The sequence below is a fragment of the Phoca vitulina genome, unplaced genomic scaffold (genome assembly GCF_004348235.1).
Source record: "Phoca vitulina isolate PV1807 unplaced genomic scaffold, GSC_HSeal_1.0 scaffold28, whole genome shotgun sequence".
NCBI lineage: Eukaryota > Metazoa > Chordata > Mammalia > Carnivora > Phocidae > Phoca > Phoca vitulina.
In genome coordinates this window covers 14,018,767-14,036,153 of record NW_022589731.1, presented here as the reverse complement: position 1 = coordinate 14,036,153, position 17,387 = coordinate 14,018,767, and the positions used below count along the sequence as shown (strand labels likewise).

The 17,387-nt window shown below is 52.6% G+C and overlaps 1 protein-coding gene across 1 annotated transcript in view; it reads right to left on the bottom strand.

Moving 5' to 3' along the window:
* SLC18A2 (solute carrier family 18 member A2) overlaps positions 1-13,923 on the bottom strand; it is a 39,322-nt gene extending 25,399 nt beyond the window's left edge. The window contains exons 1-9 of the mRNA XM_032422998.1: positions 13,840-13,923; positions 13,299-13,434; positions 11,681-12,032; positions 2,952-3,010; positions 2,600-2,683; positions 2,215-2,307; positions 1,326-1,415; positions 1,170-1,213; positions 1,038-1,098 (exon numbers count right to left, since the gene is read on the bottom strand). Of these exons, the coding sequence (XP_032278889.1) occupies positions 1,038-1,098; positions 1,170-1,213; positions 1,326-1,415; positions 2,215-2,307; positions 2,600-2,683; positions 2,952-3,010; positions 11,681-12,032; positions 13,299-13,419 (904 nt within the window). The 5' untranslated portion in view covers positions 13,420-13,434; positions 13,840-13,923. The remainder of the gene's footprint in view (positions 1-1,037; positions 1,099-1,169; positions 1,214-1,325; positions 1,416-2,214; positions 2,308-2,599; positions 2,684-2,951; positions 3,011-11,680; positions 12,033-13,298; positions 13,435-13,839) is intronic.
* Between the last annotated feature and the right edge of the window lie 3,464 nt (positions 13,924-17,387).

The window sequence follows — 17,387 nt, the reverse complement described above, 5'->3', positions numbered from 1 at the left end:
GGGTCAAAGAAAGCCTGAGGCAGTGGGTGCTGGGCTGCAGGGAGGCCCGCTCTCACCACACATCTCCTCACTCCACCTGAGACAGCCCGGGCTCCACGGGGCGTCTGGGCACTGGAACAGTCCCTGCATCACGCTGGGGGCACAGAGAGGTGCCCCGCATAAGGAAGTCACCACACCAGGTTTGCAACACTGGGGCCAGCTGGCCTGATGGAGAGGGTCGAGACCAGGGTTACACAGGTGCCCCCATGACCAAATCCAGCAGCAGAAGCCTTCAACAAAGCCAGCCTGGGGCATGAAAAGGCTAAACTGGAATGCTCTCAGGTAGGGCATGCGTCCAGTTCAGCCAGACTCCACAGCCCTAGCCGTGTTCGGGACCACTGCTTGGACAAATCTCACCCTAACTGCGTCTGCTGCCACACTTCAGGGCTGCCCTCTCCTGGCCGGACCCCAAGGGTCACTGCTGACCAGCGTCCAGGCCCAGGCAGCCCCAGGCCCGCATCCCTGAGATGGTCTTGGCGGGACAGTCTCGTGGATGAATGAACAAACCATAGAACCGGGGCTTCGCCTGAGCCCATCTAGGCCAAGAACCCGAAGATGGGACCTTCTGTAGACAGGGTTTCCCGGCAGCCCCTCTGGTGCTGCGCAGAGTGACCTCCCCACGGGAAGGGAGCGGTCCTCTGGGGCTCTGCCGTCAGCCTGACGCACGCGTGCCCAGGTGAATCAGACCGCCCACCTACAAGGAGGCCACCGACTCCTTCCGGGAGTTCAAGGCCAAACAGTGATGGCCACTGACACAAACAAACCTCTGGGTCAGGGCATCTCCGTGACCCAGACCTCTTTGCCCCAAGTGAAAACCAAGGAAGGACCTTGGCTGAGGGTCAGAGATTAATGATGGGAGAAAGACATTCCTGGTGACGCATATATAACCTCTTGGCCGCTCATGATTCTCTCCAGTTCCCAGCAGCGGGCACTGGTCCTCGCCAGCCACCCCCCACGCTTTGGCGGAGGAGGATCAGGGAGACTGAGGGGAGCTCCACCTGCGGCGATGAGGATGTAGGGGTCCTTCAGCAATGTGGTTAGCGGCGTCCCCTTCTGGCTCTGTCAGCAAAAAACAGGGGTTAAAAAAGCTGATGTGGCCGCCCCAGCACCCTCCTTCCCCAGGGGCTTACCTCTGGCTGTACCCGGGACGGCTGGAGCACAAAGAGCTGAATAGCTATGAGAGGGAGGGGGAAAGAAAAAAAAAAAAAAAGCGGTGTGGGCACAAGCACCTGCTGACACAGGTCACAGCCGCCGAGGTCACGGCCAAGGTGCCCACGTGGACTCACCCCCATCCAAGAGCACCAGGGCAGCCAGCACCAGGAACGGAGCGGTCTTCCCCACAAACTCGTAAAGCACACTCCCAAAGGGGGGGCCCACTGCAAGGAAGAGAAAGAGGTGCTGCCGCCAGGCCCCGGGACTGATGCCCGCCCCCCCACCCCCGCCACTCCACAAGAACCATCCATTTGTTTCCTGAGTTTGTACTTTGTTCCAAAAACTATTTGGGGTGGCCACCCTACATTCTATTCAGGTCAAGTTGCCCTGGCAACTTCCTCTAGTTTTATACCCAAGACATGGGCAAGAGCATACAAGGGTACCCCAAAAGTAAAAACCAGAGAGAAACCAGACCCAGGCCACACAACTGTGCTGTTTAACGAGAGCAGGAAAATGGGTCAGTGAGGACGTTGGTCCTTATAAACCAGCATGGGCAGAACTTTGGGCTCCCAAGTGAAGGCCGGGAATGCGACAAAGGGAGAGGACCCAAATCGCCTCTCAGTGAAGGTATCTGTCACCTGGCCAGGGAGGTCAGCCAGGGCAGGGGGGAGAGGCAGACTTGGAAGGGAGCAAGGTGGGAAGGTCCGCAGGTGGGATGGTAACTCAGAGAATGCCCAAGAGAAAGGAGCTTGGCAGACCACCCTTTTCCAGCCTTCATTTTACATCTGGACCCGTGAAGGTCTCTGGGTTTTTTTGCCCAAGGTCACCCAGCAGGCTGGGAGGGGGAGGCAGGGGAGCCCACATCCCCCCAGGTCAGGAAGGTCCCACCAGTTTACACAGGCTCCACGAAAGTAGGGAATACCAGGGGAACAGACTCGGAGCGGACTCAGGGAGCACTGTGGCCCTCCGCCAACGGCCGACAGGCCCCTCCCCGCAGACGGCCTCCCCGTGGCCCTTGCCCACCTAGCACCCCCATGGCCAGGCCTCCCAGGGCGATGCCCATGGCGTTGCCTCGCTCTTCGTCGTCCGTGTACACACTGGCCAGCATGCCCATCCCTAAACAAGAGAAGAAATGCTCAACAGCCAAGCTCTCCAGGGAGCACCAGAAGAAATCATCTGTGACTCGCCCTCCCTCTCGGGCCCAGACCTGTGATCTCCCAAACCGGCCAGATGCACAGAAATGTAAGACGAAGCAGAAGCCGAGGAAAAAGCAGTACCCTCCTTAAGCACCCCTCCCCAGGCACCACCACTAACACCGTGATTCCCTACATTATTCCAGCTAATTCTGCAAGGGGCTGGCCAGCCGGCCCCAGGCCCACGGACCCACCGGGCGTTGTTGCACACCTACCAGCTACAGACGAGCAGGACGAGCCGATGCCCTGTAGCGACCTGGCGATGAGCAGGAAGGCGTAGCTGCTGGAGAAGGCAAACACTGCCGGGGGGGCGGCCCGGCGGCGCATCAGTCCCAGCCTGACGCCTCCCACGGGCCCCGCGAAGCCAGCCCTGAACCCGACGGCCCATTTCCGGACTAACCGCACTGCGCTTTTGTGCCACGAACCGCTCGACGGACCCCCTTCTGCAACTGTGGCCAATGCACAACCCCCCACCCCCAGCCCGGGGTTGCAGCCTCGATTCCCGGTGTGGGGTCCTCAGAGCCCATCCCGTGACCCACACGCAGAAGGCAAACAGTAGACACTTACTAATTGTCGACACAAACATGATGCAGAATCCCGCAAACATTGGAATTGGATAGCCGATTCTGCAAAAGAAAAGCACGGGGACCCTTTGGTGACTCTCTGTATTTTTCTAAGGCTTTATATGGAGTCTCTCCTGCCTACCCTTTGGGATCAGGCGGATAAGTGTTTGGTCGACTTTTCTAAAAATTCATATAGTTGGTGCTTCCTATGTGACCTTTTCGTGTTTGACTGCCTTGGAACGTGAATACATTTCAGGATTGCCACTCTGAACAGAAATTTCTCTGCAATAAATGTTAACACAATATTGGCAAGCAACCCAGAGCATGTCTAAAATACACAACCCTGGTTCCCATCCTTTTTTTTTTTTTTTTTAATTCTTTAATTACTGTCTCTGCTAGAGCTTCTCCAAAGGGACAATGGCAAGCAACGATTCCAGTAAAAGGTCATCAAGTGATTCAACTGGCAGCAGAGACAAGGGGACTACATTTGAGAGGCATCGGGGATACAAGAAAATACTCAAGTCTATCTTCATATCGACCTCAACGGGGCCAGCCTAGAAAAATTGGCCTCGTTTTCTGTGCAAAAATTCAACATCCTGATTGCTCGGAAAGACCACGGTCCATACAGGGCTCTGCCCCGGGTGGACGGGGGCGGTGGGAAGACCCTGGTCTTCAGGTATCACATCCGGCCACCACCCACCTGCCAGCACGGGAGGGACGACAGAATGAGATGTGGATGATCAACTGCTACTATGGGACATAGTAGATGCTTCAGAAAGTGTTTCCTCCCCCCCTTCTCTTCATTCTTTCCTCTCTGTGCCTGCAGGTAAGCAGACCGCTTGGCTCCTGCCACATGGATGGGACAGGAGAGTGAAGGCAGCATCCTGGGTCCTGCTGCCCCGCGAGGGGGTTCAACGCCAACCAAGTGGCTGCCCTCTAGCAGAACAGCCCAGAACATCTCCAGGCTTTGTTTCCTCCCAGCCCTAGACCCACTGGCTCCTGGACAGGAACCAAGTGAGGACCACGGAGTCCTGAGTCCCCAGTTACTCAGCCTGGAAGGGCTCTTCTCTTCCAGGCTTGACTAAAAAAATCATGATAACAATACCTTCATTTAAAGTTACATTCAATTCTCCAGGCTCTTATGCCCACCAGCTCAATGATTTGATAAGGGCAGATGACCAGCTCCCCATCTCACAGGTGAGGAGACAGAGGTGCGAAACAGTGACTTGTCAAAGGTCCTGGGGGCTAATTTCACTCAGGACTATCCTGCCCAGTCCAGCACTTTTCCCTGCAAACTTCACCACCTCCCCAGCAAGCCAAAGGACATATGTGGCTTTAAATAAAATCTTTCCAAAAGTTCCTGGTCATACTCCCACCTTTTTTTTTTTTTTTTAACTGCTTCATGTGCTCCAGAAACTAGCAAAAATACACATAGCATCGCAAAATCGTGTCAGATTCCCGGACAGCCCTCCGTCCCATGCAAAAATTCCCCTACTATGACCGGAGATGAGTTTATTAATTCACCAGGTGGGGCTCGGAGCCAATCAGACAAACCAGGAAAGATGCCAGGGTTCGACACAGCAGCTCCGATGGGCGTCAAATGGCAGCGTCTCTAACCTCAGCTAGCCTGGAGCCGACTGCTCTGTGCGCTTTCCTCACTTAGGCAAAAGAACCCCATTCGCAACCCCAGGCCCTACACAGCACTGCCAGATACTGAATAAAGAAACTTCCAAGAGGCTCAGAGAGGAGAACTCACAGGCAGTTCATTTTTCCCCAGCAACTCCTGCACATCTTGGGGGAAGAATGGAATATGGCAATGCTTGTAGCTGCCCTAGAATAGACAGAGCCTTCTCACCCCCTTTCAACACACTCCTTGGAAAACAACGTACTTGTCGAAGCTGGTGGAAATACCAGCACAACGATGCTCAGTCTGCAGCCCTGATAACTGGCCAGGGCCACCTGGCAGGACACATCTCGAGTACCTTCTTCTTACCAGGAGGCTCTGGCATTCCCCAAGACCATAAGTAGGAAACTAGCGGTGGGGTCCCTTGTGATTCTCACCACAGCTCCTTGAGGTAGCTGGCAGGACCCTCATTTTTCAGACGACTACATTTTAGGGCCAGGGAATTTAAGTAACTTGTCCCAAATTCAGGATAACAGGCCTATTTTGAGTGCCTGGGGTGTGTCCGGTCCTGCTGGCATACACGTGGGTGGGGATGCCCAATACGGGAGCACAGGGTCACACCGCGTGGGTGGAACGGATGGTCTCTGGTTTAGCAGCAGGTAGCTCTGTGCCTGGAGGGGTACGTGCTTACACAGGATGCTTGTTACCAAGCCCAGGTGCTATGTTTGCTTTAAAACCACTGCAGCTACGGGCTGTTTGTTTTAAATCCCTTTGGGATTTTAATAAGCACGTAGGGAATAACCACGTGGCCAAACTGGAAGGAAACTCAAAGGTTGGCCAGTCCAAACCCTCATGCTGGATGAGATCATGGAGGTTCAAAGATAGAGTGGCTCGGGGCGCCTGGGTGACTCAGTCATTTAGTGTCTGCCTTCGGCTCAGGTCATGATCCCGGGGTCCTGGGATCAAGGGCTGCATCGGGCTCCCTGCTCAGTGAGGATCCTGCTTCTCCCTCTCCCCCCCGGCCCCCCCCACTTGTGTTCCCTCTCTGGCTATCTCTCTGTCAAAAAATCAATAAAAATCTTTAAAAAAAAAAAAAAAAAGAGTGGCTCACCCCTGGTGGCAGAGCGAGCCAACCACTCTGGATACCCCTGGGCTCGCACGGCTTCCTTCCCGTTACCGGATACACATGCCCCCTATACTTTCATTGCCGGCCAGGCTGCTGAGTGGGCTGCCCAGTGGAAAGTGCTGGGCAGCATCTTTCCCCCAGGGCTCAGCGACAAGGCAGCAGGGCACAATGGGCAGATCCTGGACCTCTCCACCCTCAAATTCTTCTACCCCTCCCCAGCCCCCAAACACCCACCTCCGAAGGAAAGTTGTCCCGTGCCCCAGGGTCACTGAGTGATGGGCAGATCACCAGTGCCCTTTCTCCTTCCCCACAATGTCTCCTAAATGGACAAAGACTCAAGTGACATTAGTCATGAAGATCTGAGTCAGCCTCTCATCTCAGTGCTAAGCAGAGCTAGATCTGATAGAGCAAACCTTTAGCAAAATATCCCATTACCATTCCCTTATGTGTCATCCCAGCCCACGGTCGTCCTCTGTAGAGCATCAGGGAGCAGTTAATCCAATTGAAATAAGACTAAAAGTCATATATTGAATCCCCAGGAAAAAAAGTACAAAGCAATAAAAGTGGTGCTCATTATATATACCTACACACCGGTGGAGAAACTCCACAGTCCCTAAATCATCACTGAAAATCAATACTTTTTTCTTTAATAGAACTAGCTTATCTTTGCCATAGAGACCAATGCACGCCCCATTCTCAGGGCTGTTGAAAGTCAGGCTCCCTCTGCCTGACACAAAGTAGGGGGTCCGGAAGGGTACAAACGATCATCAGATGAGACAAGAGGAGGCATCTCCCTTTTCGATGATCTTCTGAAAGGTGGTGCAGTAAGAGAGATCAGTAATGGATGACGCCTAACGTTTGCCAAAACGTACTACTAGGGAGTTGACTGTCCCTCATTTCATAGACAAAACAAAATTCTTAGGTTTAGTCCTTAGGTCTGTCTTGTTCAGCTATCAGATGCACGCAGGGAGTTACGCGAGCCGTGGACTTCATACTCTTGTGGGTGGGGGTGACCCCTGTCCCTGCCACACAGCTCAAGTGGGGGCTTGGCTCCCGCGGGAAACACCCCATTCAACTGCCAGCTTCTCTCCAGTTCAGGGGCAAAGACTGCGTCACACCATCCTAACAACATCTAGGACGGGAGATCCCTTTCCAGAAGAGCTGGTTTCCCTGTCCTCGGAAGAAATGAAAAGGTCACTGCTTATTCCCACAGAGCCTACTTCGGACCAACTGGCTGAAGCGAAGGAAAAAAAATTACCACCGCGCATTCTGTAGAGACTCCATGCCCTGCGGCTTCCTTCTTGTCATTCAGATGTAGGCTAAGATTTGTGAGGACAAATAACGGGCTTTCAAATATACGAGGTAACTATGGAAATATATTAAGCCACTGATGCTGGCTTGATAAAAAGCAGACCAGGGAGCCGCCAACCACGAGCGAAGGAGGAAGCCGAGGGAGCTGTCCCCCAAGCACCCCGAGTTAACTCTTTCCCCAGCCATCCAGTGCATCTGGAACAGCTCTTGGTTCTCAAGATGCAAAGATGCAAGAACTGCGGAAGCCCCAGAGTGAGCAAGCGAAGACCATGATGCCACGTTCTTAACCTGATTTATGGAGAGAAACAGAAAGGTGCTTTTGCAGTGTTTGTCTGCCTGGAACATTCCCGTTAGGTCTACATATGCCTCAAATTCACTCATGGGGGTAGATGGTAACAGATGCTGCTAGTCGAATTCCTTCTACCCCCTCCCTTTGATGCACAGCTGCAATCGTGAGCTGAATCAACTGGAATTAGAAGTCTCATGAGCCTCAAAGATAAAAATCAAGGCACCCGCGGGCTTTGGAAAGTGTGCTGCTGGATACGCGAGCACTGCTCTTGCCAAAATCAAAAGTCCTTCGCTCCCTCTCTGGGCATCTGTTTTCCAGTAAAAATGTAGCATCTGAAGATGAAATCAAACAGGAATAAAACTTGTATATTAGCAGCGCAATGGGCAATTAAACATTTCTCAGGCATTGTCATTTTTTATCTCAGGGTTTGGAAGGAGAGCACTTATCCAATATTTAAAACAACAGACCGGCAGCCCGCCTCTAGGATCATCCACCCGTAAGAGCCACTCAGGCAGCAGCACCTTGACCATGAATAGGAGGGTCCGAGCCATGACATGACGCATGTGATGAGTGGGTCCCACTTACAGCAAAAGGCTCTAGAAAGGAGGGGCTCCAACCAGCCTCTCCGTAGCTTCCCCAGTTTCGGGGGATGTAGGAGGCCTTTCTTTCCCCCACTGTCAGAAGCAAGCAGGGCCAGATCACACCAAGAGCAAGAGAAAGATATTTTTCCAGAGCTGGGGAGGTAAGGGAGGGTCCATGTCCAAAAAAACCACACAGGTTTTCTTCTAAACTCCCTACCCGATGATTAAAAGATAGCAATCGGGGGGCACCTGGGTGGCTCTGTTGGTTAAGTGTCTGACTCTTGATTTCAGCTCAGGTCATGAGATCGAGTCCCAGGTCCGGCTCTGTGCTCGAAAGGGAATCTGCTGGAGATTCTCTCTCCCTCTACTCCTCCCCCAGCTCGTGTGCACATGCTCGCTAATAAATAGATCTCAAAAAAAAAAAAAAAAAAAAATCAGCAACTCACTGTTTGGGCTTTCACTTTCACTACCTCAGCCTGGTACAATTAGAGCCCAAACAGATGCAAGGAGGACAGGTTCTGACCTGCGCTGTTGATTCTGAGTAGTGAATTGTAAAAACTATAAATCACGAAGCAGGTGGAAAGAACAGGAAAGGAGGAAGACACCCAGACAGAGTCTGGTCACTGGCTCTAGCCCTGCCGCTGCCCCGGGGCGGACGATTTCTCTTCCTGAGTGACAAACTCCTTTGCCTATAAAATGGCAGGACCAGCCCCAAAGCCCTTGCTAAAGTCTCTTTCAGCTCTCATGCTCCATGCTTTTAACCACTCTTTCTTTAATCAGAAACGTATTAACCAACTGCAAAATGCTGTTTTAAACACACTTGTTTACGACGCTGAAAATGTGAGTCACACATCTTGTTCGTAATTGAGGATGCAATTGGCACAAATTACATCAAAAGACTAACTGCAGGGGCTCACAAGGGAAAGTCCTGGAAAGGAAAGTGGAATATATCACGTCTCTGAGCAGAGCTGTGGGGTGCTCAGAAACGCCGCAAATCCTCAAAATTCATGTCTAGCAGGCTTGGAAAATATTGAATATACAAAAATCAGGATCATTTTGGAGGGACAACAGAGTTCGCGCTATATCCATGTTACAACTTGTTTGCATTTCCATATTACAAGGCAGCAATAGATACGCTTTTGAAATTTGCTGGGGGAACCAGTCAGGGATTACAATTTTGCTCTAAACTGCAAAGTGGATTAACTCATCACAAGAAGAGACCGAATTTCACAGGTCACAGAACAAAATTAGGTTTCTCTTGGAAGACTTTTTTCTTTTGAGCCCCAAACAGGAGCCTTGAGTGGCTACAATATCAAAGCCTTTGGAGTATTTAATAGGGGAAAAGGTCTCACCGGCTTTAAACAAGCTTCTTCCCCATGGTGTAAGCAAAGCATTAAAAACAAGAATGGGATTTTTTTTTAAAAAAGCTTTTCATTTGCCATTTGCATTTGGAAGATTGGGACGCTCACACCATTTCAGCCGAGTTTCTGAGTGCTGTATTGCACTCCTCAGCTAGGATGATTCGTGCCCCAGTGATTGGCGAGGCATTATTACAGTAATGTCTTCAATTTTCCTCATATAGCCTTCGAGCTGTTTGCTTTCTCAGAATACAAAACCCGGAGACGTTTTCTGTAATTACACCAGATGCATTTTAAGAGGCACTCTTAGAGGCAGAGAAAAACAACCCTTCGACGGCTATTTGGTTTCCTCGCTGAAGAAGAGCGAAACCTCTAAATGGCACCTTGATAACTGTGCTTCGAGGTGGGCTCCCAGTCAGCCCATCCTTACGAGGCTCATTTGCTCAGCATATTTTAACCTGGCAGCTTCGTAATATTGCTTGACACGGACGGGGGGCGGGGGGCGGTGCTGGACGGGGCTTGGGATTTTTAAAAATTTATTCAGGGACACCGCTACCCAGTCCAGAGAGTCAGAGTGCAAACGCTTAAAACGTGCTTCCATCCAAGTGGCCACGGGTACGTGACCAGAAACCTGTATGTGCGTCTCAGGCCTGCCTGGTGGGGGGGTGGGGGTGGGAAGGCCAGATCCACCTCTGAGCCTCTGCCACCACCCCGGGGCCCCCCACTCAACAGACCTCCTCTTCTCTGCCCCAGAGCCAGCCCCACTCTCAGGAGGACCCTGTGCTTGCTTTAATAATCTATTGTTACATTCTTGAAATGCTCAATAATATTTGAACAAAGGGCCCTGCGAGTAACGTAGCTGGGCCTGCTCCCCCTACCACAGGCCAAAACCTGGGTGAACGTAAAGATATCCCTGCTCCCAGACTACACAGGGTGCCAGGCTGACCTACTGAAAATTGTGCTTGGCTCCTGGACTCTTCAACTTGGCTTTGGAACATCTAGTGGCTCCCAAGTGCCCCCTCACTCCAACAAAACCCCCCTCCTCTCCCGGCCTGGCACCTGGGGCCTCTTCCAGCCTTGCCCTGGCCCGTCCTGCTTGCCCTGCCTTCCTTATTCAGAGGAATAAGCCCCCCCCCAGCCCCATGGCCTCCTTTCCAGCTGTAATCTTGGTCTTCGCCCCTGTGTCTGCGCCTGTCTCACAAGTAGGACTCCGGGCACTCCCCTCTCTACCACTTTTCTGCCTGAGGGCCACGGTGTGTGTATGGCTATCCGCACCCCCCACGTACTGTACCAGCTCCCCCTCTTTGCAGCTGACGCCGGCAGGGGCTGCCTCTCTCTTTTCTCAGCCAGCCTCCCGGCCTCCGCGTTGAGGCCCTGACGCACCAGGCAGAGCTGGGCCACCTCAGCCGTAGAATACTAGCCAGATAGCCATTGACAGTAGAGATGGGAACAATTATTCAAAATTACGAGGGGGGTCCAGAAAAAAAAAAAAAAAACACATCCAGAACATCCAGATTAACATAAAGCTAGCTTGGGGCATCATCTGGGGCATTGTTGGCCGGTGTGACTTATCCAGAAAACAGCCTCACTTTTCTCTTTGTGCATGTGGACCCAGCTCAGTAACTGGCCAGGGAGCCGCTTACACTGCCCATGGCCTCAGCGTCCGCTAAAATTCCATCGATGAGGCAGGACCACTGGTCTTTCTCCACAGTCCCCACACCCCCCGCCCCCCACTGCCATCTTGAGGCTTCACCCCGCCAGCTGGAAAGCAAACCACCCTGGCTCTCTTTAGGGAAGTGGGTGACCCGAGGTAGAAGACAAGGCAAAGCTGTGTGACACACCGAATCCAATGACGACGCCATGCGGCTGCAGACTTCTTGCTGCCCAAGGGCGAGTCTGACAAATGCACTAATGAAATCCGGCATTTAGACAGAATCAGAGTTCTCCCACTTGGGGAGGGCCCCTTTCTTCTCTTTCAGTAGTGTCTTACTTCCTAAGCAATAGAGGGGGCAACAGAAAGGCTGAACAAATGCAAAATCGCGATTTAGGAAAGAAACAAAAGGAGGAGATCGGGGTTCTCCCCCAGCTCACCCACCACTGGTTTTCCACCTTCTGATGAATGAACAAGAAACAGAATCCCAGGGAGAAATAACCTGGGAACAATAGAAATATGAAACCCCTTGGCCAGGGTCGCCTGGGAGGTTCAGTTAGTTAAGCCTCCGGCTCTTGGTTTGGGCTCAGGTCATGAACTCGGGGTCGCGGGATCAAGCCCCGTGTGGGGCTCCGCACTCAGTGTGGAGTCGGCTTCAGATTCTTTCTCCCAGGTCCCCCTCTGCTCCTCCCTACACGTGCTCACGTGCACTCTTTCACTCTCTCTCAAATAAATAAAACCTTTTTAAAAAAACAACCAAAAAACCCTCCTTGGCCAAAATAACAGAACCTACCTGTTGGTCAGCATTCCTACGAAGGGGTTGGTGAGGAGCTGGACGGTAGCTTTAGAGGCAAAGAGCAGGCCAACTTGCACGTTCTCATTCAGGAGGTCCTTGTCCTCACTGGGACAGTCAGAAGGCCCCGTGGAGGTGTTCGTCACCGCGCGCTGTGTGGTGGCTGGCGGCAGCAAGCCCCCGCGAAGGGCTTGGGTGCTGTTCCCCGTGACTATGGTGGTGTTGTCATAATAAGAGAAGATGCTCTGGAAGCTGTCTGAGGTAGAGGCTGTGAGCCCTGGCTTGGCGGTCTGGATTTCGGTGGTGTTCTTCTCATGATTAATGCTATACAAGTAGCTCGGGATGATCGGGACTGCGGACAACAACATAGATGGAATCTTCGAGGACGCTGAGCCCCAGGAGGCTGCGAGAGGTCCGTCTGCTTTGTGCAGAAGGGACCTGCCTGGGGTTCTGGGCCTCTGTGGGGTTGCTCATTTACAGGGTTCCCTCCCAGGAATAGGTTAGGAAAGCAAAATGGGGTCTGAAGTCTGTTCAGGGCTGACCTGGGGTCAACGAGAGCTCCTCAGAGAGAGGCTCAGAGAGACCTTGCAGTGAATGAATCCAAGAAATAGAAATTGAAATTTCATTATGTGTCTTAGGGGAAGATAAAGCCACAGGAAGTAATAATTTGGAAATTCTGCAACAGGCCCACTTCATCTTTCTATTACTTGAGTGGGAGTCCACAATTTTTCATACAACCTGGAAAATGTAAAAATTCCTGAGACTTCTATAAAGAAAAACTGATGTAATAGCCAGCTCTAGGCATGTGTGTGACAACAGAGCATTCAACACAAAGGAGAAGTGAGGTCCTTGTTATTGAACTCAGATGAGCCCCAATACTCTGGTAATCCTGGAGGTGAGAACCCGCAAATGGAGAGGAGGGGCATAACCCACCCCTCAGAATCCGAATTAAAAAATATATTCATTAGAAATTTAGACATTAAGGAAAAGCATACCAAATGCTGCTATTAATGGGGCTAATTAAGAGACCTGGGTTTTAATTGTTTTTCAAAAATCCATTATAGGGAAAAGACTAAAACCAACACTGTTTAAATTGCTCTTGAAAAGATCCTGAAACCTTTCCATCTCCAGCCATGCATTGATAACAATATATTTACATGTCACTTCCTTTTTTGCAGGGAGGGATGTTGACTTGTTCCTTTAAGTGTGAAGCCGAATTGTTAACCCCCCTTGCTGGTTGGCATAATAATTATTGTAACATTATTTTGAACCCTGGGGAATTGCTGGTTCTTAGTAGAAATCTTTTTCATCGCGGTCAAAGTAGGCAGGGGGAAGCAGGAAATTATCAGGAGGAAACACAAGTTCTGGTTCTTAACAGAGGTCACATTTTTTGACCTGAGCACCAGGAAAACGAAGCCACAAAACGCGACTGCAACTAGCCCAGTGCGGCAGACCTGGGGATGGGGATGGGGGCTGGACGGAAGAAGGGGGAAGGAGAGGTTTTTGCAAAATGTGTTCTCCAACTTTCCCGGAGCGCGCTCAGGCGCGGAGGGGGCGGGGGAGGAAGGTACCCGGGGAAGGGGTCCCCGGGCCGGGGGGCCGCCCGGTCCGTACGTACCCACGACGGTGAGCAGCATGTTGTCCAGCAGCAGCGCCAGGAACACGATGAACAGGATGAGCTTCCGCGAGTGGCGGCTCTCCAGCAGCCAGCGGAGCAGCGCCAGCTCGCTCAGGGCCATGGCTCGGCGGCTGGGCTGCGGGCGCGGCGCGCGGTGAGGGGCGGCGGCGGGCCGGGGGGGGGGGGGGCTCCCCGCACCCGCAACGCTCGGCCCCCGCCCGGGCAGGAGGAGAGGTCCGGCAGCCGCGCGCACGGGCCGGGCCCCGGCGTCCCACCCTCGGCTCACCTGCGCTCCGGCTCCGTGCCGCCCGCGAGCGCCGTCGGGGCCCGAAGCTGGGGCCCGCGGGGTTGCGTCCCGCTCTCCGCCGCCCCCGAGGTCCCCCTCCTCCCACCGAGCGCTCGGAAGGCGCCGCGGGACCCCGCACCCCGTGCGTCCGGCGCCCCGGCCACCCCGGAGACCCACGCGCAGCGCTGGCGTTCTTCCCCGCTCCCCGCCCGACCCCGCTGTCCCCGCGCCGTCTCCTCCCACTTCCCCCGTTACCTCGGGGTCGCCTGCGGCCGCCTGCCCTACACCGTGGGCTCCGTCCGTCCGCGCCGGGTCGCAGCCTCCACCCCAGCGCCCCGCCGCCGCCGCCGCTCACTTTACCCGGTCCGGCTCTGACGTCACGGCCGGCGGGGGCGGGAGGGCGCCACCTTCCATCCCGGCCTCAGCACCCCCTCTCCCCAGACCTGCGCCGGCCTCCCCGGCTCTCCGTCCGGACCCGACGGTGCCCCATCCCAAGCCGCCCGGGGGACGCGGCTGGGGCGCCGAGGGAAGAAGTCAGGGGCCCCAGAGCGAGAGGTCAAGGGTCCTGGGGTTAAGGTCAGGGCCAAGAGGAAGAGTCCGGGATTAGTCCTTTCGCCTGGCCCCAGGTAGGAGCTGCAGCTGCTCTTTGAGCCTCACCGCCCCTGAGACTGGCCGTGAGGACATGAAGGCTACTGGATGAGAGTGCCAGGGAAAGGGGTCATAGGGTGTTGGGAGACAGGGACAGATCTCTTTCCAGGGGAAGCCACTCAGCACCCCCACCATTCCTCCCCTCCCCCCCCAGCATGATGCAGGGTGCCACTTGGAGTCTTTGATGGGCAGGTCCTTGGGTCCCCTCAGGTTGGGATGGGGAAACAGGGGGAAAGGGGACACCTCTGTGTGTCACCCCCCAGTGAGGGAGGGGACATGAAGACCCCAGCCCTGGGAGCCTAGGACTCAGAAAGTAGGAGCAGGGGCCTGGGCCTCTGGGGCCAGCAGGAGTATGTCACCCTGGACAGGGGACACTAGAGACCAGGTAGGTACCTGGCATCTTAGTAAAAGGACTGGGGAGGCAGCTGGTCCAGACCCTGTATGCTGTAGTCCTCTACTCTTTGTGCTAGGCCAAGTGGGGGGCGTGGGCCTGGTTAAGACAGGCCTGTTTGTAGGTGATCAGGAGCTGTAATCCTCACTCCCAAGGGGTAAGGGCCCACCTTTGATTTCCAAGTCCCTCCGTTTTATAAGCAGAACAGAAACAAACAGATGTCCTGACACAGCTGGAGCTTTGGAGACTCTTCTGGGGGGTGGAAGGAACCGGAGCTAGTTTCTTGGAAAGCCACATAGAATAAATGTAACCCCGCTGCAGTCTCCTAGCCATGGAGCCCAGCCTTGTTTTATTAATGTTGGCCTATTGTCAGCTGGAGGCTGCTTGCAGCAGAGGGGCATGCGTGGTGCTCCCCACTCTCTCACCTCCTTCCTTCCATACACCCCCATGCTGCCCCTGATGTGTGAGAAAGATGGCTGGATAAGTAAGTAGGTCAGTAAGATGGGGACTCTGGATGTCCCAGGATGTGTCAACTGAAATATTAAACACGGAGAGAAGGAAAACCACTTAGGAGGAGAGAGTAGATGGCAGGGAGTCGTGGAGAAGGCTGTGGCGGGTATCACACTCGGGGAGTGCCCCAATGTGCCTGGAGTTTCAGAACCCAAAGACAGACTCTGCCCCATGCTCCCTTGGGCAGAGACGGGTCATGGTTAAGGGTTCTGGTCAGGATGCCTGGGTCCCATTCTGCTACTTCCTTGGTAGGTGACCTTGGGCAAATTACGTAGCCTCTCTGTGCCTTAGTTTCCCCATCTCTGACATGGGGATACTAATTGGAATGACTACAGGGTTGTAGTGAAGATGAAGTGGGAATCCCTTAACACAGTGCCCTGCGCAAAGTGAGAGCTTGGCTCGTCCACCATTCATTCACCCGATAAGGATTTATTGAGTGCTTACTACGTGCCAGGCATGATGGCTGATGCTGGGGAGACAGGAATGGTCGAAGTAGGCGAAATCACTGTTCTTGGGGTGCCTACACATTCTGGTAGCAGCACCATACAGGTGAATTTTAAAACTCCCTTTATGATTGTGTTGTTATAACAATCATTAGTAGCATATAAATGATAAAGGCATCATACACATATGAATTTTGATAATTATTAAACATAATAAGAAAAACTGTATTAGAAGTGCATGACTGAATGAGATGGATGGGGGGAGGATTTTTTGGCAAAAACAGGCACTAACATTGCCTCTGGGTGTTTTTATGCCTCAGGACGATATAACACAGTAAGGTGGTAAGAATTAGGTTGGATGAGAGGTGAGCGTCTTCTCTGACCAGTGGGAGACAGGAGATTATTGAAAGGGGAGGTGGTAAAGGAGCAACCTCATGTCTCTACCCGGGTCCATCTCAGCCAGATCATTTTTAAAATAGAGGACATGTGTAAATCGAGGGTCTCCCATGGCTTGAGAAGCCTTCATATATACCCAGTGTGCTGGCATTCCAGGTTGAAGATCCAGCCTGGGAAGCCCAGTCTGGTCTGGGTCTTTGGGGATCCACAACCTTCTCTTATCCCATTTAGCCCCTGCCTTCCCCTTCAGCCACCCTGATTCCTCTCAATGTTTCTCTGCCTCAGGGCCTTTGCACTATTCCCTCTGCCTGAGAAGATCTTCCCCTTCTTCTCCTAGTTATCTCCTTCTCATTCTTCTTTATCAGCCCTAACATCACTTCTTATGAGAAGCCATCCTTTCGTGGACCCCACCTCCAGTATCAGACAGGGCCTTCTCTTTTAAACCCTCATGGAACCGTTACTTCCTCCAGAACTTGTCTCTCCATGAAGAATGATATTCCCATGAGTGTAAGCAATTATCTCTGTCTCTCCAAGTATCAGGACAAAGGACACTCTTTTTGCTCATCACCAAGATTGCCAAACACAGTCAGTGCTCATTAAATGCCCATAAGGAGTATGAACACTGGGGATAGATAGTTCCCTGGGAACTCAGACGGCTGAGCTCAGCCACCAAGCCCCCTGCCTCCACCTGCCCCCACCCTTTCAAACACCAGGGACTGGGAAGGTACAAAGGTACCACCAGGGTTGACTTTTTTCAGTAAATTTCAATATTTAGGAATGAGAAGGCATGAATGATAGGGAGCTGCTTAGAACATAGCAGCTATTTGAAATCGGCATTATTTGAGATAAACTAGACGGAATCTCAGCTGTAGATAGCATCCTGACTGGGTCACTTTTACAAGTGATACAACTCTGGGCATTTACTAAACTCCTTTGTGCCTTCTTTCACGTCTGTCACTCAAGCATGATAAAAGGCCCCCTCCCAGAGTTGTTATGGGGATTCAGGGAGATGATGCTTGCATAGTGCCAGGCATACAGCAGATGTTCACGCTCATAAAATGTTGTCTGGCATTGGAAACAGACACGTGAAAAGATGCTCAACATCACTCATCATCAGGGAAATGCAAATCAAAACTACAACGAGGTATCACCTCACACCTGGCAGAATGGTTAAAATCAAGAACACAAGAAACATGTATTGGCGAGAGTGTGGAGGAAAAGGACCCTCTTGCACTGTTGGTGGGAAAGCACACTGGTGCAGCCACTGTCGAAAACGACATGGAAGTCCCTCAGAAAGTTAACAATAGAACTACCCTACGATCCAGGAATCACCCTATGGGGTATTTACCCCCAAAATAAATAAAGCATTAATTCAAAGGGATACATGCACCCCTATGTTTGTAGCAGCATTCTTT